This window comes from Oryx dammah, unplaced genomic scaffold, assembly GCF_014754425.2.
Source record: "Oryx dammah isolate SB20612 unplaced genomic scaffold, SCBI_Odam_1.1 HiC_scaffold_1, whole genome shotgun sequence".
Classification (NCBI taxonomy): domain Eukaryota; kingdom Metazoa; phylum Chordata; class Mammalia; order Artiodactyla; family Bovidae; genus Oryx; species Oryx dammah.
The window spans coordinates 26,340,859-26,364,737 of NW_024070185.1; the positions used below are offsets into that span (position 1 = coordinate 26,340,859).

General features: G+C 37.9%; 1 protein-coding gene across 3 annotated transcripts in view; it reads right to left on the reverse strand.

Moving 5' to 3' along the window:
* The window catches only part of CNTLN (centlein), a 360,480-nt gene that overhangs the window by 65,809 nt on the left and 270,792 nt on the right, over positions 1 to 23,879 (reverse strand). For all 3 annotated transcript variants that reach the window (XM_040238523.1, XM_040238506.1, XM_040238514.1), the window contains exons 17-18: positions 14,398 to 14,488; positions 14,091 to 14,314 (exon numbers count right to left, since the gene is read on the reverse strand). In XM_040238523.1, the coding sequence (XP_040094457.1) occupies positions 14,091 to 14,314; positions 14,398 to 14,488 (315 nt within the window). The remainder of the gene's footprint in view (positions 1 to 14,090; positions 14,315 to 14,397; positions 14,489 to 23,879) is intronic.

Below are 23,879 nucleotides of genomic sequence, written 5' to 3' on the forward strand. Positions count from 1 at the left end.
GACTGAGCGACTTTCACACACACACATCTCTTGCTGAAATTCTCATTTTGTTCATGAATCATTAACAAAAAAAATGAGCTCATTTTTTTTTTAGCTCATTGAACATCTTTATGATGGTTATTTTAAATTTTTGTCAGATAATTAAGATACCTACAGTTCCCTGGTGGCTCAGAGGTTAAAGCGTCTGCCTGCAATGCAGGAGACCTGGGTTTGATCCCTGCGTCAGGAAGATCCCCTGGAGAAGGAAACGGCAACCCACTCCAGTATTCTTGCCTAGAGAATCCCATGGACGGAGGAGCCTGGTGGGCTACAGTCCACAGGGTCTCAAAGAGTCGGACACGACTGAGTGTGTCTGTTTCTTTAGGGTCAATTTCTGAAGATTTATTTTTTTCCTCTGATTGGGCCATTTACTGTCTCCTTGTGTTCCTTGTAACTTTGTGTTGTCATAACTAACTTGAAGAACTACACATCTCTTCTGGTCTTTATGAACTGGCTTTTCATAAGGAAAGATCTTCATCAATCAGCCCAGCTTGAGATTTTGGGAACTCTCAGATCTGTTCTGGAGATGTGACTTCTCCCAATGCATGTGTATAGATTTCTAATATAAATGATTTTTTTTCAGGAGCTGATAAACTCTTGCTCCCTCTGCTGTCTGTCTTCTGTACTGAGGTCCTTAGAAATAGCAGCATGCCACCTAGCTCTTTTTTGTTCTCAGCAGCACCCAGGGATGTACCCAGAGTATGCCCAATTTTATCAGTGTCCCAAACTAGGCTAAATAGATACTTGTCCCTCAGGTGGCTACTAAAAAGCCAGAACCCTGGACACACACTCCATTCTTCTTATCTCTGAGGGAGAAGCAACTGAGCTATATCACCTTCCATCTGCTGTGACATGGCTTCCTCTGGGACAGCAGGATGCCATCCAGCTTCTTTAGGTTCTTCAATGATTCCCAAGTATCTACACTATGGCAGGTCCCATTAGTGCTCTAAGACAGGTGAGAAAGAAGTCAGTCCCTCAGAAAGGTCGAGTATATTCTTTCCCTCCATGGGGAGAAGCTGGGAATGGGGAGTCTCTCCCAGATCATAAGGTGGTGTGCTAAAGTGTAGAACTATATCAAAACAGTGCCACCAATTTCCCAAGCAACTTCAGTGCATCTGGCTATGCACTTGTCAGGGGTGCAGCATGCCTCTTGACTGGTTTCTGGATTTCTCACAAAAGGATCTGGTCTGAGTATTGTTGAAATGGTGTCTCTGTAGGAAAAGATCTGTTGCTTCCTATTCTGCCATCTTGTTGATGTCACCTTAGATTCTGCAAATTTAACATATTTTCTTCCCTTCTTTGTTATAGTGGTAAATTACACAGATAAATTCTCTAATTAAACTTTAAATTTCTAGTATCTCCTGGCTTATTCATGATTTTTTAAAAATATATTCTTTGATTAAATTTACCAAGGGTTTAGAAATCAGTGCTATAACTATTTTTTTTTATCTTGTATTGTCAAAGGTATGTTACCCTCATAAAATGAGGAGGCATTTGCTTCTACTTTTTTCTGCTCTTTGGAAAACTGTGTGCCTGGTAGAACTTAGATATGAAACTCAAATCTCAATCTCACCTAAGCGTTCATAATATAGTATTACTTCCTTTATTAACAACTTTATTAAGGTATACTTTACATTCCATAAAATTCACTCATTCATTAAATGTATGGTTGAATGACTTTTAGTATGTTTATGGACTTGTGCAACTGTCACCACAGAGTAATTTTAGGACATTTCCTCATCCATACCAGAAAGAAACCTCATGCCCATTCACAGACACTTCCTTCCTATCCCAAGGCCTATACAATCACTAATCTAAATTCTATTTCTATAGATGTTGCCTTTTCTGGACATCTCATAAATGAGATATTACTGTATGTGGTCTTTGTAGCTATTTCTTCTATTTAACATGTTTTCAAAGTTCATCTCATGTTGCAGCACATGTTATTACTCCATTCCATTTTATTGCTGGGTGATAATCCACTGGATTGTTGTTGTTGTTCAGTTGCTCAGTTGTGTCTGATTCTTTTAGACCCCATGGACTGCAGCATGCTAGGCTTCCCTGTTCTTCATCATCTCCAGAATTTGCTCAAACTCATGCCCATTGAGTCGGTGATGCTATATAAACATCTCATCCTCTGCTGCCCTATTCTTCTTTTGCCTTCAATTTTCCCCAGCATCGGGGTCTTAACCAACAAATCAGCTCTTTGCATCAGGTGGTTAAAGTATTGGAGCTTCAGCATCAGTCCTCCCAATGACTATTCAGGGTTGATTTCCTTTAGGATTGACTGGTTTGATCTTTTTGAAGTCCAAGGGACTCTCAAGAATCTTCTTTAAAGGTATTTAAAAGTATGACATTTCCAACTGAGTACCACTTGGCCCATATTCTATGTTATGCTATGTATTACTTCATTATTATTTAATCTGAAGTATTTTCTCAATTTTCACTTTACCTTTTTCTTTGTCCCTTAATTATTCAGAAATGTCTCTATAAGTTTGCATCAGAATTTTTAAACTTGACTTTTTAAATTGATTATTTTTATCTTGTGTTAGAGAACATTTTTAATATGATATCAAGTTTATGAAAATTGTGGAGAACTATGTTGTGGCCTAGTTATGTGATCATTTTTGGTAAAGGCTTTTTATTGTTTTGTTCAAATAGTGTATATCCTTAATGGCTTTTTGTCAGCTTTTTCTTAAAAGTGCTGAATTATCAATTTTTACATTACTTATTTTGAAGTAAGTTTGTATTTTCATAAGCTTTCTGATCCTAATAGGAAAACTCAATGAAATAACTAAAATACATGCACATTTATTTATATTCTTCAATAATTCCCCTTTTCTCATTTCTCAGTTCACATGGACTCATCCTAATCAGCAGAATTTGACACAAGTGGTTGCACATGTCTCAAAATACTGTTATCACTTGGATTCTTGGATACATCTTTCTCTTGGTTTTCTTTCTTTTTAACTGGTCTCTCCTCTCTTGGATTTTCCTCATCTACCCAAACACTAAGGGTTGGAAGGCTCGGGGTACCTCTTCTCTTCTTTAATCTACCTTCATTCCCTGCTGCTGCTGCTAAGTCGCTTTAGTCATGTTCGACTCTGTGCGACCCCATAGACGGCAGCCCACCAGGCTTCCCCATCCCTGGGATTCTCCAGGCAAGAACACTGGAGTGGGTTGCCATTTCCTTCTCCAATGCATGAAAGTGAAAGTGAAGTCACTCAGTTGTGTCCGACCCTCAGTGACCCCGTGGACTGCAGCCTTCCAGGCTCCTCCGTCCATGGGATTTTCTGGGCAAGAGTACTGGAGTGGGTTGTCACTGCCTTCTCCGAAATACAATTTAAATACTCTTAACTCTAAATTTCATACCTCTAGCCTAGGCCTCCCCTCTAAATTTTACACTCAGTTATCCTACTGCTTGCTTGCTGTTTTCATTTCAGTGACAAATTACACTTGGTTATAATGGTAAGCTGTTAATGACTTTTAGCCCCTAGGGTTTTACATTTATTTTTTGACAAATTCTGGTGTGCATTTATAAGAATATGTTATATTTTATCCAACTTTTTTGGTATGCTTTCACATAAGATTATAAAACTCCCCAGGTGAGGATAGCATGCAGCTAGGGTTGAAAACCACAGATATAGCAGATTACTCACTACTCTCAACAAAGTACTTTTTCATTTTTGATGCTTTTCCAAGCTTTCCTTCTTGTAATGATTTTGGTCCACACACATTTCTCCAAAGAAGACATACAGATGGCTAACAAACACATGAAAAGATGCTCAACATCACTCATTATCAGAGAAATGCAAATCAAGACCACAGTGAGGTACCATTTCATGCCAGTCAGAATGGCTGTGATCCAAAAGTCTGCAAGCAATAAATGCTGGAGATGGTGTGGAGAAAAGGGAACCTTCTTACACTGTTGGGGGGAATGCAAACTAGTATAGCCACTATGGAGAACAGTGTGGAGATTCCTTAAAAAACTGGAAATAGAACTGCCTTATGACCCACAATGCCACTGCTGGGCACACACACCGAGGAAACCAGAACTGAAAGAGACACATGTACCCCAATGTTCATCGCAGCACTGTTTATAACAGCCAGGACATGGAAGCAACCTAGATATCCATCAGCAGATGAATGGATAAGAAAGCTGTGGTACATATACACAATGGAGTATTATTCAGCCATTAAAAAGAATACATTTATATCAGTTCTAATGAGGTGGATGAAACTGGAGCCGATTATACAGAGTGAAGTAAGCCAGAAAGAAAAACACCAATACAGTATACTGACATATATATATGGAATTTAGAAAGATGGTAATGATGACCCTGTATGCGAGACAGCAAAAGAGATACAGATGTATAGAACAGTCTTTTAGACTCTGTGGGAGAGGGAGAGGGTGTTTAAGATGATTTGGGAGAATGGCATTGAAACATGTATAATATCATATATGAAATGAATCGTCAGTCTAGGTTCGATGCATGATACGATGCTTGGGGCTGGGGCACTAAGATGACCCAGAGGGATGGTACGGGGAGGGAAGAGGGAGGGGTGTTCAGGATGGGGAACACGTGTATACCTGTGGCGGATTCATGTTGATGTATGGCAAAACCAATACAATATTGTAAAGTAATTAACCTCCAATTAAAATAAATAAATTTATATTTTAAAAAAATAGAGGGAAAAAAAAAGAAAGAGTACTGAACATACAATAGGAGAATCTGGATCTGAATTAAAATTCCAACTCTGCCACTTGCTATGTGCTCTTGAGGAAATTTCCTCTAAACTCCTCTGATTTCAGTTTTGTTTTTTGCAAAATCAACTGTGAGAAATAAATGCATGTGAAAGCAAAAAAAAAAAAAAAAACAAACCAAACTTTATGTCTAAGCCAAAATGCCACCTCTTTCAAAAGCCATATTAAATAATGACCTCAATGAAAAACCAGTTTGTCTTGTCCACTACATGTCCATGGTATATCTTATGTACAAGCTATATATATAACAGTTCCCTTGTATAGTAGTTCACATGTCTAATTTCCCTACTGTATCTTGTACAGGGGGAAAGAACCATGTTTAATTTATTACTGAATATCACATTAGTGGAGAGTCTTACATGTAGTAGGAGCATTAAGCTAAACTGAATTACAACAAATACAAACACACGTATCTATCCATGTATAAGCCAATATATCAGGCATTTAAAACCAAACTCTAAAATATATGGGTATTTAAAAATCATAATAATCTCACAGTGAGAAAAAAGTTTATATTTTGTCACTTCCAGGTATGGTGATATTTTAAAGAAAGATACTTACCTAAAAGTATATTGATGCAAAGTGAAAAAACTATTAGGAATATAAGTAAGACTGTGTATGTAATATGTAACACTGATTCATTATTAACAGAGAATAAATTCACAACTGATGTTTTCAGGTCACATTTTCTTAATATTGTCTGTGGTAAGATCACAAGTGAATCTGAAAATGGTATAAGAAGTATGATTTTACAGTACATTGTGTTCTGAGTGATAATAATAGTTCCTAACAAAGTCTAATATAAGGCACAGACATTCTGTTAACAAATATCACTTGGTTCATCTAGAAGATAGGACGTAGGAATAAGACAGTCACGTCCAATTCCACATGGATTCTCAGCTCAGATCCTGGTTTTTGCACAGTTCACCTTGCGAACATGATCCGAGTGACATTTCACAAATTCCTGGATAAATGTTGCTACACTCTGCTAGAAGAGAGACAGGCTATGTCATGCACAGATCAATAATAGCACTGTGTTTCATCAGCCTCAAAATCAAAAGTGCTTCATCTGGCAAAAGCCATGGCCCTAGAGAATCTGACATATATAAACTGAATACCCTACAAGGAATGTTTACTACACAAGCTATTGGGGTAAGATAAAAGAAAACTCTAGAGATTAACAATGAAGTACAATAGAAGAGTACTAGCTTTCTACTTCGTTATTACTACAGGCGTGAGCACAGATCACAAAAATGGAAATGAGGCTATTTAAAATTCTACAATTCCTTACAGAAAAAACATGGGTCCAAGTACAATAAACACCTTCAATCTTTCAAATAAAGGTTATGTAAATAAATATAAATAAACCAAAGGCAAATATAAGTTTATGATACAATAGTAACTGTATTAATCTATACACATGAAAATGTTTTATGGAGGTTGATAAAATACAAAATTACAGGGTTTACTGAAAGACTCTTCAGCCTTAGTAGTTAATATGCTCAATGTTTATATGCTAAATTAACCTAAAAACCCAAGATATTTGTTGAATGGGTAATCCTCTGTTGCTTTTAATGGAAGATTCTGATATTTGGCAAAAGTTCTGTATATAGTTTGATCAAACTAATTTAAGATTAATTGGTTAATGTAACTGGACAAGAGACAAAGCAAACTTGAAAACTCAAATCCTAAAATTACCTTGCTTTGTTTAAGATGGATGTTACCAAAAAAGTTTCTGAGGACAAAATCTGCTGTTGTGGAATTTAGTTGTATCTCATTCAGAGGGCAGGGGAATCAATAATTCATCTAGATATCAGAGAAGATAACAGCAGTGTATACTTATGACATATATTGAAAGTGCATCTTTATGGCATGTCTGTTGAAAGTGCAGACTAATGACGTGTATGTTCAAAGTGCAGACTTATGATGTGAATGCTGAAAGTACATACTTATGACACTTTTTTTTGAGTAGTGGGCTTGCTTAGGTGCACTCCAATTGGAGAGTTAAGGCAGAGGCAGATCAAAGCCTCTTAGACAGCAATGGTCTAGGGTAAAAGTCTTGTTTTTCAGACCATATTTTGTAAAGCATCTCTTCTCTAATTTTCAGAAATACTGTCATACCTCCTTCTATGAACTCAAAACTCAGTGGGTTAGTTAGTAGTATTGTTAATATTGATAAATAACCTTTTTGGGAAACTAAAAGGCGTTTCCTCTTCCTTTAGAAAACATATAGAGCCAATGTACAAATCAGGATTCAGAAAATTAAATGCCTATAGCTACTCAAAGTGTGTGAAAGTTGCTCAGTCATGTCCGACTCTTTGTGACACCGAGGACTATATGTTCCATGTAATTTTCCAGGGATTTTCCCATCCAAGGGATCGAACCCAGGTCTCCCACATTGCAGGTGGATTCTTTACCAGCAGAACCACAAGGGAAGCCCAAGAATACTGAAGTGGGTAGCCTATCCCTTCTCCAGCAGATCTTCCCAACCCAGGAATCGAACTGGTTACTCCTGCATTGCAAGCAGATTCTTTACCAACTGAGCTATCTGGGAAGCCCCATATAGTTACTCAAAAGGCAACATAAATAAGTAAACAGGACCTTGCAGGATTTGGGACAAACAGGAAATGGTTTACTTCATTCTCCTTGGAAGCACCATGCCACTAACATTATTAACTCTCATACCAAAACCATACCTTCGAAAACTTTCATGACACTACATTATTTACTAACAGGTTTTGTCACCTTTTAAGTAAGCTCCTTCAATGTCATCAGTGCCTTCACTTCCTCAGTGTGAATAAACACTCAATCTTGACTGATGTGTAGCTATTCTTCCATTTCTAATTCTCAAACTGATTCTCTAGCTCTTAATCACAAAAGCCTATAGTATACTTTCATTTATATGACAAATTATTACCTAAAACTTCACTGATTACAGCAGAATTCTTTTATTTAGTGTTAAACTTAGAAAAGGAAAAAGGCTTTGGAAAATGTTGTAAGAGGGAACTGGTCTGTGAACCAGTCTTTGGAGTGACTTCCTGGATGTAAAATGACATAAAGAAAACAGGAAGATTCTTGAAGTAGAAAGCAATTTTTAAATCTTGGTTAAAAATATGCATTATCATCTCAGTGTCTTAGGAATAACTACTCAGTAAGGCAACCTTTATCCTTTTACTGAGAATGTACTATGCCCTCAATTATTCAAAATGCTGTGAAAGTTATCAAAAAAAGTATATGTGTTTTCTTCCTTTGAAGATTTAATTAGCTATTAGATGCAATAGAACTAACAAATGTTAAACTTTAAAACTATTAAGTGCAGAATTGTATAAAAATTCAGTTTAGAAAAATAGAAAGATTATGAAGTTAGGATCAAGAGATAGATGTAGGTCATAACTTAAAGCTATGAACTTTGGGCTGATCTTAAGCAATTTGTTTCAATTCTTTAAGCCTTAATTGCATTATATATAAAATGATAATATCTTCCTTACAAAGTTGAAAAAGAGAGTCCATAAAAAATAATAAAATGTCTAGAAAGTAGTCCTAACAGTCATTGAATAAACACTAGCTGGTGTGTGTTGGGGAAGGCAGTACAGCATAAGGCTTAAGAGCACAGCTTCTAGAATCAGGCTGGCTGGTCTCGAACCCCAGTTCTGCCACTTATGAGTTCTATTACCTTGGGCATGTTATTCCCTCTGCCTCACTTTCCCTATCTGTACAATAAAATCAGACATAGTCTCTATCTCACTAAAGCATCGTTTATGTTAATGAGTTAATCCAAAGTACATGGAAGAGTACCTAGCATATTAGTACACAAAAAGCATCAGCTAATATTACCTCTACTTCCATTATTATTGAAAACATATAAAATAAGATTTGAAAGAATACATGCATTCAGCATAGACTGTGAGTGTTTTATAGGACAGGGGATATTATCGGGGGCTTGTGTCAGGAAACAGAGGAGTAAATTATAGCATATCATGTAAAATCTTGAAGATTTTGCTGACTTGTTTGGTCTTCAAATGGAAATCAATTGCAGGTTCCTGAAGACACATGATGAAATTCACATTCTAGCAAAATTATTCTGGCAGTAATACATGGAAAGAAATAAAGAGGAGATTAGAGAAGCCAGCCAGGAGAATATATCATTACTCAAGGAAAAAGAAATAACCGGTGCCACAAGAAATGGAAATTAAAGAGGAATGAACAATAGAATTTGGTTGTTGATTTAGGGTCAAAAAATAAAGAGTCAAAGATGGTTCTTCAGAAATATTTTGGGCGAGGATAGTTTGGGAAGATTTGTTCTTTATAATTATTTTTTTTTTGGTACATGGTGAGTTAGTGGTGACAGAAAACCCAAAGAAAATGTCTTCCATGGTGAAACAGAACACAAAAGGACATGTAGTTTTAAGCATCACCTACAAAGGAATAACAGGATTGGCTGAGATAGGAAATTCTGCTAATCTTAGTGATATTAACTGCTGCACAGGCTCAGGAGGGCCTAGGGGAGCTATCCCACGTTGAAGGTCAGGAAGGGCGACAGTGAGGAGATACCCCTCATCCAAGGTAAGGAGCAGTGGCTGCACATTGCTAGAGCAGTCGTAAAGAGAGAACCCACAACCAAGGTAAAGAAATCCAAGTAAGATGGTAGGTATTACAAGAGAGCATCAGAAGGCAGATACATTGAAACCATACTCACAGAAAACTAGTCAATCTAATCACACTAGGACCACAGCCTTGTTTAACTCAATGAAACTAAGCCATGCCTGTGGGGCAACCCAAGATGGGTGGGTCATGGTGGAGAGGTCTGACAGAATGTGGTCCACTAAAGAAGGGAATGGCAAACCACTTCAGTATTCTTGTCTTGAGAACCCCATGAACAGTATGAAAAGGCAAAATGATAGGATACTGAAAGAGGACCTCCCCAGGTCAGTAGGTGCTCAATATGCTACTGGAGATCAGTGGAGAAATAGCTCCAGAAAGAATGAAGGGATGGAGCCAAAGCAAAAACAATACCCAGCTGTGGATGTGACTGGTGATAGAAGCAAGGTCCAATGCTGTAAAGAGCAATATTGCATATGAACCAGGAATGTCAGGTCCATGAATCAAGGCAAATTGGAAGTGGTCAAACAAGAGATGGCAAGAGTGAACGTTGACATTCTAGGAATCAGCGAACTAAACTGGACTGGAATGGGTGAATTTAACTCAGAAGACCATTATATCTACTACTGCGGGCAGGAATCCCTCAGAAGAAATGAAGTAGCCATCATGGTCAACAAAAGAGTCTGAAATTCAGTAATTGGATGCAATCTCAAAAATGACAGAATAATCTCTGTTCGTTTCCAAGGCAAACCATTCAGTATCACAGTAATCCAAGTCTATGCCCCAACCAGTAACGCTGAAGAAGTTGAAGTTGAACGGTTCTATGAAGACCTACAAGACCTTTTAGAACTAACACCCAAAAAAGATGTCCTTTTCATTATAGGGGACTGGAATGCAAAAGTAGGAAGTCAAGAAACACCTGGAGTAACAGGCAAATTTGGCCTTGGAATGCAGAATGAAGGAGGGCAAAGACTAATAGAGTTTTGCCAAGAAAATGCACTGGTCATAGCAAACACCCTCTTCCAACAACACAAGAGAAGACTCTACACATGGACATCACCAGATGGTCAACACCGAAATCAGATGGATTATATTCTTTGCAGCCAATGATGGAGAAGCTCGATACAGTCAACAAAAACAAGACCAGGAGCTGACTGTGGCTCAGATCATGAACTCCTTATTGCCAAATTCAGACTTAAATTGAAAAAAGTAGGGAAAACCGCTAGACCATTCAGGTATGACCTAAATCAAATCTCTTATGATTATACAGTGGAAGTGAGAAATAGATTTAAGGGCTGAGATCTGATAGATAGAGTGCCTGATGAGCTATAGAATGAGGTTTGTGACACTGTACCGGAGACAGGGATCAAGACCATCCCCATGGAAAGGAAATGCAACAAAGCAAAATGGCTGTCTGGGGAGGCCTTACAAATAGCTGTGAAAAGAACAGAAGGGAAAAGCAAAGGAGAAAAGGAAAGATATAAGCATCTGAATGCAGAGTTCCAAAGAATAGCAAGGAGAGATAAGAAAGCCTTTTTCAGTGATCAATGCAAAGAAATAGAGGAAAAGAACAGAATGGGAAAGACTAGAGATCTCTTCAAGAAAATTAGAGATACCAAGGGAACATTTCATGCAAAGATGGGCTCGATAAAGGACAGAAATGGTATGGACCTAACAGAAGCAGAAGATATTAAGAAGAGGTGGCAAGAATACACAGAAGAACTGTACAAAAAAGATCTTCACGACCCGGATAATCATGATGGTGTGATCACTAATCTAGAGCCAGACATCCTGGAATGTGAAGTCAAGTGGGACTTAGAAAGCATCACTATGAACAAAGCTAGTGGAGGTGATGGAATTCCAGTTGAGCTCTTTCAAATCCTGAAAGATGATGCTGTGAAAGTGCTGCACTCAATATGCCAGCAAGTTTGGAAAACTCAGCAGTGGCCACAGGACTGGAAAAGGTCAGTTTTCATTCCAATCCCAAAGAAAGGCAATGCCAAAGAATGCTCAAACTACTGCATAATTGCACTCATTTCACATGCTAGTAAAGTAATGCTCAAAACTCTCCAAGCCAGGCTTCAGTAATACGTGAACTGTGAACTTTGATGTTCAAGCTGGTTTTAGAAAAGGCAGAGGAACCAGAGATCAAATTGCCAACATCTGCTGGATCATGGAAAAAGCAAGAAAGTTCCAGAAAAACATCTATTTCTACTTTCTTGACTATGCCAAATCCTTTGACTGTGTGAATCACAATAAACTGGAAAATTCTGAAAGAGATGGGAATACCAGACTACCTGACCTGCCTCTTGAGAAATCTGTATGCAGGTCAGGAAGCAGCAGTTAGAACTGGACATGGAACAACAGACTGGTTCCAAATAGGAAAAGGAGTACGTCAAGGCTGTCTATTGTCACCCTGCTTATTTAACTTATATGCAGAGTACATCATGAGAAACGCTGGGCTGGAGGAAGCACAAGCTGGAATCAAGATTGCCAGGTGAAATATCAATAACCTCAGATATGCAGATGATACCACACTTACGGCAGAAAGCAAAGAAGAACTAAAAAGCCTCTTGATGAAAGTGAAAGAGAAGAGTGAAAGTTGGTTTAAAACTCATAATTTAGAAAACTAAGACCATTGCATCCAGTCCCATCACTTCATGGCAAATAGATGGGGAAACAGTGGAAACATTGGCTGACTTCATTTTTTGGGGCTCCAAAATCACTGCAGATGGTGATTGCAGCCATGAAATTGAAAGATGCTTCCTCCTTGCAAGAAAAGCTATGACCAACCTAGACAGCATATTAAAAAGCAGAGACATTTCTTTGCCACCAAAGGTCCATCTAAGTCAAAGCTATGGTTTTTCCAGTATTCATGTATGGATGTGAGAGTTGGACTATAAAGAAAGCTGAGCACAGAAGAATTGATGGTTTTGAGAAGACTCTTGAGAGTCCCTTGCACTGCAAGAAGATCCAACCAGTCCATCCTAAAAGAAATCAGTCCTGAATATTCATTGGAAGGACTGATACTAAAGCTGAAACTCCAATACTCTGGCCACCTGATGTGAAGAACTGACTCATCTGAAAAGACTCTGAGCTGGGAAAAGACTGGGAGAAGAAGGGGACGACAGAGGATGAGATGGTTGGATGGCATCACTGACTCAATGGACATGAGTCTGAGTAAAGTCCAGGAGTTAGCAATGGATGGGGAGGCCTGGCGTGCTGCAGTCCCAGGGGCCGCAAAGTCGGACACATCTGAGTGTCTGAACTGAACTGAACTGAACTGATACATAGTCCTATTTCAGAGCAGCACTATTCACAATAGTGAAGACATGGAAATAACCTACATGTCCATTAACCTAAGAAGAGATAAAGAAGATATATATATATATATATATATATATATATATATATATATATATATAAAAATTTCTCAGGTGGCTAAGTGGTAAAGAACCAGCCTGCCAATGGAGGAGCTTCAGGAAAAGCAGGTTCGATCTCTAGGGCAGGAAGATCCCCTGGAGGAGGAAATGGCAACCCACTGTAGTACTCTTGACTAGAAAATTCCATGGACAGAGGAGCCTGGTGGACTATCGTCCATGGGGTCCAGAGTCAGACACAACTGAGCAACTGAACACACACACACACACACACACACTCGCGTGCACGTGTGCCATGAAATATTACTCGACCATTAAAAAGAATGAAACAACGCCATTTACAGCAACATGGCTGAACCTAGAGTTTATCATACTAAATGAAGTAAGTTAGAAAGAGAAAGTCAAATACCATATAATATCACTTATATGTGAAAACTAAAATATGACACAAAAAATACATCTATGAAACAAAATCGACTCACAGACACATACATCAGACTTGTGGTTGCTAAAGGGGAGAAGGGTAGAGGAGGGAAAGATTGGGAGTTTGGGAATAGCAAATACAAACTACTGTATAGCATAGGAACTATATTCAATAGCTTGTGATAAACCATAACAGAAAAGAATATGAAAAAAAAATATATGTACAATTGAGTTTCTTTGTTGTACAGCAGAAATTAACACAATATTGTTAATGTAAATACTTTAATAAAACTTTTTAAGAAAAGAATGGAGATTTAAGAATAACCTTTTCTTTTTCATTTGTCTTAAGATTAAACTATGATAACCAACAGTAGGTATAATGTGTCTAATAAGTTGCAGAAAACTCAACTCACCTGAGTAAAAGCATATATGTTACAGAAACACATTAATATAGATATTTACCTTAACACTTCATATTTTATGTAAGTATTTGCAAAGAACTAGGGCAATTACTAGTTAATACTGTGACTTATAGTGATAAATGCAAAGTTTTAGAATGGGCAAATAGATAAGCTAAATGAATAGTTGAAGTCTGCCTTAAAAATCTAAGATACAACAGAATAAATATATTAAAATGCTAAAATAAAGAAAAAAATCTATGTGGAAAAGGAATTCTAGTAATGTGTCAAAAGATTTGGAGTTCTCCTTAATAAGACCTTACTTAAGAAATCTAGATATTAAATACTACTCCAGTTTAGCAGTACCTAGGAATTTTTTAAACTCATAGGCATGTCTAACACAAATATAAACTTCAGAACACATGTAAAACAAAATATCCATTTTTATAATACAGTCTACTATAATTTATTTTGAAGTTCCCTTACCTTTATTGTCTGTCTGCTTGTTTGAAATCGTTGATCAGACACTTGCTGCTGATGCAGGAGCTTTTCATTGACTTCTTTATATTCTTTAACAGCGAGTTCTGCTGCTTTTTTGGCATTCAAAAGTACACTGTTTTGCTGTTGCAAGGATACAATCCGTTCTCGTAATAAAATAACATTACTATTTGATTTCTGGGCGGTTATATTTTTCCATTTTTCTCTGTTAACTATATAAAAATAATGTTTTTAATAATTTTTTTAAAATCTTGTTAAGTTAAAAAGACATTGTTAATTTCATACATATTCTTACCTCTGGTAGGACCTGGTGTATGTGAAGTCTTTTGAATACTGCTATTCTTCTTTTGAAGAGCTGATTTTTTGGCATTCTTGTGAAAATAATTCTAAATTTGAAAGTTCCATAAAAATTAGATTATAACTGATGATAATTTCAAGTGAACCAACAAATATATATTATTTATTTACTTAGAAATGTATGTATTTATGCATAGTAAAAGAAATCTGGACAATAAAAATCTGTAACTGATGTCAAGAACTCATAAATGAACGTAACAGTGCACTAAAGTTGACCTAGCAGGCAGAAGATAAAAGTACAAAAATCAACACAAAAGTAGTAGAAATTTAACCTAAAGGACAGTTTAAAAAGTTAGGAGTAAAAACAGTAGAAGCAACAAAAATAAAATAACAATATTTTATAACATTCTTTGGGAATCTAGCTCCTCTTCTAAAATACTGTTCTCTGCTGTAGAGTTATAAGTAATTCCAGCAAATGAAGTTAAAATAATGGTGATGATAATAATGTGATTCTCCTTGAAGCTGTATGTTTTCCTCATGACATTGCAATACACTGAGGCTAAATAAAATGAAACTATTTTGGCTTGGTTCCAAACTGTTTCACCAATCTATAAAAGCTTTCGCAAAACAATTAATTTAAACAGGAATGTGTTTGAAAATATTACAAATCCGGCGGGGGGAGGGGGGTGGTCCGCGGTCCTAAGATGGCGCAGGAGTAGAATGGGGAGACCACTTTTTTCCCCACAAATTCATCAAAAGGACATTTGAATGCTGAGTAAATTCCACAAAACAACTTCTGAATGCCAACAGAGGACATCAGGCACCCAGAAAAGCAGCCCATTGTCTTCGAAAGGAGGTAGGAAAAAATATAAAAGATGAGAAGAGAGACAAAAGAAGTATGGACGGAGTTCTGTCCCGGGAAGGGAGTCCTAAGAAAAAGAGAAGTTTCCAAACACCAAGAAACAGTCTCACTGGTGAGTCTCTGGCAAGCCTTGGAACCACAGAGGGCAACATAACTGGGAGGAAAAATAAATAATTAAAACCCACAGATTACGTGCGCAACGGTAGCTCCCCCAGCGGAGAAGCAGCACAGACGCCCAATCCGCCACTAGCAAGTGGGAGCTGGGCAGGGAAGCGCAGGCTGCATTGCTTAGACTAAGGACTGGGCCTGAATGCCCTGAGGGCAATCTGAGGGAAATAACTTGGGATAGCCAACCAGACTGTGGAATAGCTACCATGGGTAAAGCCCTAACTAAGACACCACCAGGCCCGCTCACAGAACAAAGGACTGAGCAGAGCTAGCCCGGCCCATCCCCCTCCAGTGACAGGCAGGCTAGGGAAGCCAGAGCCAGAAGGGGGCAATCGCGGCCCAAGAGAGGCATTAGCTACCAAACTGCAAGCAGGTTTCCTTGCTAACCAAGACTTCTTGGGATTCGCCTGAGAAGGTGCGCCGGTTGTACACCCAGAAAACCGTATGGGGGAGGTGATAAGTTGCAGCGACTGCGCTCACCAAACACCTGGTCACCTGAGCTACGCAGATGTGGGAAGGGCACAAAACGCAGGCCCAACAGAGTCTGCGCCTTTGAGGAGTACCCGAGTACCTGAACATGAGCGGCTTAGACCTGGGAAGTACATACAACCCAGGGCCGGCCTCAGACAATTCCCAGCAGAGCAACCTAGAGCCAAAGCAGTGTAGATAGGGAAAGCACACACGCCGTGAGCAGGGGCAAACCCAGTGTGGCCAAGAAACTGTGAGCACCCGCCAGTGTTATCTGTTTGCAGTGTCCCTCCCTCACACAGCACGACTGAACAAGTGAGCCTAAAAAAGTGTCCACCACCGCCTCCTTGTGTCAGGGAAGAAATTAGACACTGAAGAGACCAGCAAACAGAAGAAGCTAAAACAGAGGAAACCTCTGTTGAAGTGACAGGTGCAATAGATTAAAACCCTGTAGTTAATACCGACTACAAAGGAAGGGGCCTATAAATCTTGAGAAATATAAGTCGGAACAAGGAACTATCCGAAAATGAACTGACCCCACACTGCCCACAACACCACCAAAGAAAGTCCTAGATATCTTTTTACTATCATTCTTTAATTTTTTTGAAGTTTTTTTTTTTAATTTTTGAGTCCTCTATTACTCCTTTAATTTTCATTTTTATAACCTACTATTACTTTGCAAAAAAAGAGAGACCTTATTTTTTAAAGCAAACTTCATATATATATATTTTATAATTCTTGTGACTTTGTTTTCTTTTCTTTTTTTCTTTATATTGTATTTTTGAAAATCCAACCTCTACTCTACATTTTTAATCTTTGCTTTTTGGTATGGGTTGAATGCCCCAACCAAAAGACAAAGACTGGCTGAATGGATAAAAAAACAAGACCCCTATATATGTTGTCTACAAGAGACCAACCTCAAAACAAGGGACACATACAGACTGAAAGTGAAGGGCTGGCAAAAGATATTCCACACAAATAGAGACCAAAAGAAAGCAGGAGTAGCAATACTCATATCAGATAAAATAGACTTTAAAACAAAGGCTTTGAAAAGAGATAAAGAAGGACAGTACATAATGATCAAAGGATCAATCCAAGAAGATATAACAATTATAAATTTACATTCACCCAACATAGGAGCACCGCAATATGTAAGACAAATGCTAACAAGTATGAAAGGGGAAATGAACAATAACACAATAATAGTGGGAGACTTTAATACCCTACTCACACCTATGGATAGATCAACTAAACAGAAAACTAACAAGGAAACACAAACTTTAAATGATGCAATAGACCACTTAGACCTTATTGATATCTATAGGACATTTCACCCCAAAACAATGAATTTCACCTTTTTCTCAAGCGCACACAGAACCTTCTCCAGGACAGATCACATCCTGGGCCATAAATCTAGCTGCAGTAAATTCAAAAAAATTGAAATCATTCCAAGGATCTTTTCTGACCATAAAGCAATAAGATTAGATCTCAATTACAGGAGAAAAACTATTAGAAATTCCAACATATGGAGGCTGAACAACACGCTGCTGAATAACCAACAAATTACAGAAGAAATCAAAAAAGAAATCAAAATATGCATAGAAACAAATGAAAATGAAAACACAACAACCCAAAACCTGTGGGACACTGTAAAAGCAGGGCTAAGGGGAAGGTTCATAGCAACACAGGCACACCTCAAGAAACAAGAAAAAGTCAAATAAATAACCTAACTCTACACCTAAAGCAACTAGAAAAGGAAGAAATGAAGAACCCTAGGGTTAGTAGAAGGAAAGAAATCTTACCTGTGGTGGATTCATGTTGATGTATGGCAAAATCAATACAATATTGTAAAGTAATTAAACTCCAATTAAAATAAATAAATTTATATTTTTAAGAAAAGAAAAAAATTTAGGGCAGAAATAAATGCAAAAGAAACAAAAAAGACTACAGCAAAAATCAACAAAGCCAAAAGCTGGTTCTTTGAGAGGATAAATAAAATTGACAAATCATTAGCCAGATTCATCAAGAAACAAAGGGAGAAAAATCAAATCAATAAAATTAGAAATGAAAATGGAGAGATCACAACAGACAACACAGAAATACAAACGATCATAAGAGACTACTATCAGCAATTATATGCCAATAAAATGGACAACTTGGAAGAAATGGACAAATTCTTAGAAAAGTACAACTTTCCAAAACTGAATAAGGAAGAAATAGAAATCTTAACAGACCCATCACAAGCACGGAAATTGAAACTGTAATCAGAAATCTTCCAGCAAACAAAAGCCCAGGTCCAGATGGCTTCACAGCTGAATTCTACCAAAAATTTAGAGAAGAGCTAACACCTGTCCTACTCAAACTCTTTCAGAAAACTGCAGAGAAAGGTAAACTTCCAAACTCATTCTATGAGGCCACCATCACCCTAATATCAAAACCTGACAAAGATGTCACAAGAAAAGAAAACTACAGGCCAATATCACTCATGAACAAAGATGCAAAAATCCTTAACAAAATTCTAGCAATCAGAATCCAACAACATTAAAAAGATCATACACCATGACCAAGTGGGCTTTATCCCAGGGATGCAAGGATTCTTAAATATCTGCAAATCAATCAATGTAATACACCACATCAACAAATTGAAAAATAAAAGCTATATGATTATCTCATAGATGCAGAGAAAGCCTTTGACAAAATTCAACATCCATTTATGATAAAAACTCTCCAGAAAGCAGGAATAGAAGGAACTTACCTCAACATAATAAAAGCTATATATGACAAATCCACAGCAAACATTATCCTCAATGGTGAAAAATTGAAAGCATTTCCCCTAAAGTCAGGAGCAAGACAAGGGTGCCCACTTTCACCAGTACTATTCAACATAGTTTTGGAAGTTTTGGCCACAGCAATCAGAGAAGAAAAAGAAATAAAAGGAATCCAGATTAGAAAAGAAGAAGTAAAACTCTCACTGTTTGTAGATGACATACAAAACCCTAAAGACTCCACCATAAAATTACTAGAGCTAATCAATGAATATAGTAAAGTTGCAGGATATAAAATCAACACACAGAAATCCCTTGCATTCCTATACACTATTAATGAGAAAATAGAAAGAGAAATTAAGGAAACAATTCCATTCACCATTGCAACAAAAAGAATAAAATACTTGGGAATATATCTACCTAAAGAAACAAAAGACCTATATATAGAAAACTATAAAACATTGGTGAAAGAAATCAAAGAGGACACTAATAGACAGAGAAATATACTGTGTTCATGGATCGGAAGAATCAATATAGTGTAAATGAGTATACTACCCAAAGCAATCTATAGATTCAATGTAATCCCTATCAAGCTACCAATGGTATTTTTCACAGAGCTAGAACAAATAATTTCACAATCTGTACAGAAGTACAAAAAACCTCAAATAGCCAAAGCAATCTTGAGAAAGAAGAATGGAACTGGAGGAATCAACCTGCCAGACTTCAGGCTCTACTACAAAGCCACAGTCATCAAGACAGTATGGTACTGGCACAAAGACAGAAATATAGATCAATGGAACAAAATAGAAAACCCAGAAATAAATCCACGCACCTATGGACACCTTATCTTTGACAAAGGAAGCAAGAATATACAATGGAAAAAGACAATTTCTTTAACAAGTGGTGCTGGGAAAACTGCTCAACCACTTGTAAAAGAATGAAACTAGAACACTTTCTAACACCATACACAAAAATAAACTCAAATGGATTAAAGATCTAAATGTAAGACCAGAAACTATAAAACTCCTAGAGGAGAACATAGGCAAAACACTCTCTGACATAAATCACAGCAGGATCCTCTATGACCCACCTCCCAGAATACTGGAAATAGAAGCAAAAATAAACAAATGGGACCTAATTAAAATTAAAAGCTTCTGCACAACAAAGGAAACTACAAGCAAAGTGAAAAGACAGCCTTCAGAATGGGAGAATATAATAGTAAACGAAGCAGCTGACAAACAACTAATCTCAAAAATATACAAGCAACTCCTGCAGCTCAATTCCAGGAAAATAAACGACCCAATCAAAAAATGGGCCAAAGAACTAAATAGACATTTCTTCAAAGAAGACATACGGATGGCTAACAAACACATGGAAAGATGCTCAACACCACTCATTATCAGAGAAATGCAAATCAAAACCACAATGAGGTACCATTTCACGCCAGGCAGAGTGGCTGCTATCCAAAAGTCCACAAGCAATAAATGCTGAAGAGGGTGTGGAGAAAAGGGAACCCTCTTACACTGTTGGGGGGAATGCAAACTAGTACGGCCACTATGGAGAACAGTGTGGAGATTCGTTAAAAAACTGGAAATAGAACTGCCATACAACCCAGCAATCCCACTGCTGGGCATACACACCGAGGAAACAAGAACTGAAAAAGGCACATGTACCCCAATGTTCACTGCAGCACTGTTTATAACAGCCAGGACATGGAAGAAACCTAGATGTCCACCAGCAGATGAATGGGTAAGAAAGCTGTGGTACATATACACAATGGAGTATTACTCAGCCAGTAAAAAGAACACATTTGAATCAGTTCTAATGAGGTGGATGAAACTGGAGCTTATTATACAGAGTGAAGTAAGCCAGAAAGAAAAACGCCAATACAGTATACTATCGCATATATATATGGAATTTAGAAAGATGGTAACGATAACCCTGTATGCTACTGCTAAGTCGCTTCAGTCGTGTCCAACTCTGTGTGACCCCATAGATGGCAGCCCACTAGGCTCCCCTGTCCCTGGGATTCTCCAGGCAAGAATACTGGAGTGGGTTGCCATTTCCTTCTCCAATGCATGAAAGTGAAAAGTGAAAGTGAAGTTGCTCAGTAGTGCCGAACTCTTAGCGACCCCCTGGACTGCAGCCTACCAGGCTCCTCCTTCCACAGGATTTTCCAGGCAAGAGTACTGGAGTGGGTTGCCATTGCTTTCTCCAATGAGACAGCAAAAGAGACAAAGATATATAGAACAGTCTTTTGGACTCTGTGGGAGAGGGCGAGGGTGGGATGATATGGGAGAATGGCACTGAAACATGTATAGTATCATATGTGAAATGAATCACCAGTCCAGGTTCGAGGCAGGATACAGGATACTCGCGGCTGGTGCACTGGGATGACCCAGAGGGATGGTATGGGGAGGGAGGTGGTGGTGAGGGATCAGGATGGGGAACACCTGTACACCCATGGCAGATTCATGTTGATGTATGGGAAAACCAATACAATATTGTAAAGTAATTAGCCTCCAATTAAAATAAATAAATATATATTTAAAAATATTACAAATCCTAACAATAAAATATATCATCTTGTTTAAGAATTTATTGCCAGGGAAACAGGAACAATATCAATCTAGAAAATTATTTCTTTAAATAAAAGAACTGTTTTCAAAAAACCCAATTAAATTGAAGGAAAGTAAAAATATAACAATGTTATTCTGACATTGAGCCATATATTTTATATTGACAGACATATACGTTATACTAAATTATATATAAAGCATGTCCTTAAAGTAAAAAACTGATTTATTAACACAAATACCATAAACTCCGATCTAAGATAGGAACTTCTTTTTAAATAAATACTTTCCTATAAATATGTTTCATTTCTCAAGGTATTTTTATTTTGCTTGATTTTAAATTAATTATTTAATCAATTCTTTAATCATTAAGATTCCATTAATATTATGTGCTGGTCATGTACTGACCACTGTAAGAAGATCCAAATCTGAACCACCAAATTACCAATATTAGTTACCATGTGTGTGCGCTAAGTTGCTCACTAGTGTCCCAATCTTGCAACCCCACAGACTATAGCCCACCAGGCTCCTCTGTCCATGGGATTCTCCAGGTAAGAATACTGGAGTGTGTTGCCATTTCGTTCTCCAATTAGTTACCTTACTTGGTATCAAATTAACTGGACCTAAAATTAAAAACACTGGACTGGAAGAAACACAAGCTGGAATCAAGATTGCCGGGAGAAATATCAATAACCTCAGATATGCAGATGACACCACCCTTATGGCAGGAAGTGAAGAGGAACTAAAAAGCCTCTTGATGAAAGTGAAAGAGGAGAGTGAAAAAGTTGGCTTAAAGCTCAACATTCAGAAAACGAAGATCATGGCATCCAGTCCCATCACTTCATGGGAAATAGATGGGAAAACAGTGGAAACAGTGTCAGACTTTATTTTTTTGGGCTCCAAAATCACTGCAGATGGTGACTGCAGCCATGAAATTAAAAGACGCTTACTCCTTGGAAGAAAAGTTATGACCAACCTAGATAGCATATTCAAAAGCAGAGACATTACTGTGCTGACCAAGGTCCGTCTAGTCAAGGCTATGGTTTTTCCAGTGGTCATGTATGGATGTGGAAGTTAGACTGTGAAGAAGGCTGAGTGCCGAAGAATTGATGCTTTTGAACTGTGGTGTTGGAGAAGACTTGAGAGTCCCCTGGACTGCAAGTAGATCCAACCAGTCATCTCTCTAAAGGAGATCAGCCCTGGATGTTCTTTGGAAGGAATGATGCTAAAGCTGAAACTCCAGTACTTTGGCCACCTCATGCAAAGTGTTGACTCATTGGAAAAGACTCTGATGCTGGGAGGGATTGGGGGCAGGAGGAGAAGGGGACGACAGAGGATGAGATGGCTGGATGGCATCACTGACTTGATGGACGTGAGTCTGAGTGAACTCCGGGAGTTGGTGATGGACAGGGAGGCCTGGCGTGCTGCGATTCATGGGGTCGCAAATAGTCGGACACGACTGAGCGACTGAACTGAACTGAACTGAAAATTAAAAAGAGGCTTCCATTTCCAGTGTTACTACTCATGAGAAATCCAGAAATATACTTTGAAGTAAGCACACTTAAATCATGTTTTAAACATGAGAAAGTGTTACAGTAAATTCTGAGGCCAAAAATAAAGTAAAGCAAGAATTCAGAGATATTTCCCTGGTGGGCTAGTTGTTAGGATTCTGGGCTTTCACTGCTCGGGACCTGGGTTTGATCCCTAGTTGGGAAACTAAGATCCTACAAGCCGTGCGTTGCATCCCAAACAAACAAATTCAGACACAAGCAATAAGCAAAGTGGACAGCAAAATATAGGCCAGCTGATAATCCTTTTTGATCTTTCAGTTCAGTCACTCAGTTGTGTCTAACTCTGTGTCCCCAGCAGGACAGGCTTCCCTGACCATCACCAACTCCTGGAACTTATTCAAACTCACGTCCACTGAGTCAGTGATTCCATCCAACCATTTCATTCTCTGTCGTCCCTTTCTCCTCCCATCTTCAATCTTTCCCAGCATCGGGGTCTTTTCAAATGACTCAGTTCTTCGCATCAGGTGACCAAAGTATTGGAGTTTCAGCTTCAACATCAGTCCTTCCAATGAAGATTCAGGACTGATTTCTTTTAGGATGGACTGGTTGGATCTCCTTGCAGTCCAAGGGACTCTCAAGAGTCTTCTCCAACACCACAGTTCAAAAGCATCAATTCTTTTTTTTTTTTTTTTTAACATTAAAATTTTTATTTTTTTTATTTTTTTTATTTATTTTAATTTTTACTTTACTTTTTTTTTTTTTTTTTTTTTTTTTTTTTTTTTTTTTTTTTTTTTTTCTCCCACCCCCCTCCCCACAACATCTCTCTGGGTCATCCCCGCGCGTCAGCCCCAAGCGTGTCATATCCTGCATCAGACATAGACTGGCATTTCGATTCTTACATGTTATTATACATGTTTCAATGCCATTCTCCCAAATCATCACACCCTCTCCCTCTCCCTCTGAGTCCAAAAGTCCGCTATACACATCTGTGTCTCTTTTGCTGTCCTGCATACAGGGTCATCATTGCCATCTTCCTAAATTCCATATATAATGTGTTAGTATACTGTATTGGTGTTTTTCTTTCTGGCTCACTTCACTCTGTATAATCGGCTCCAGTTTCATCCATCTCA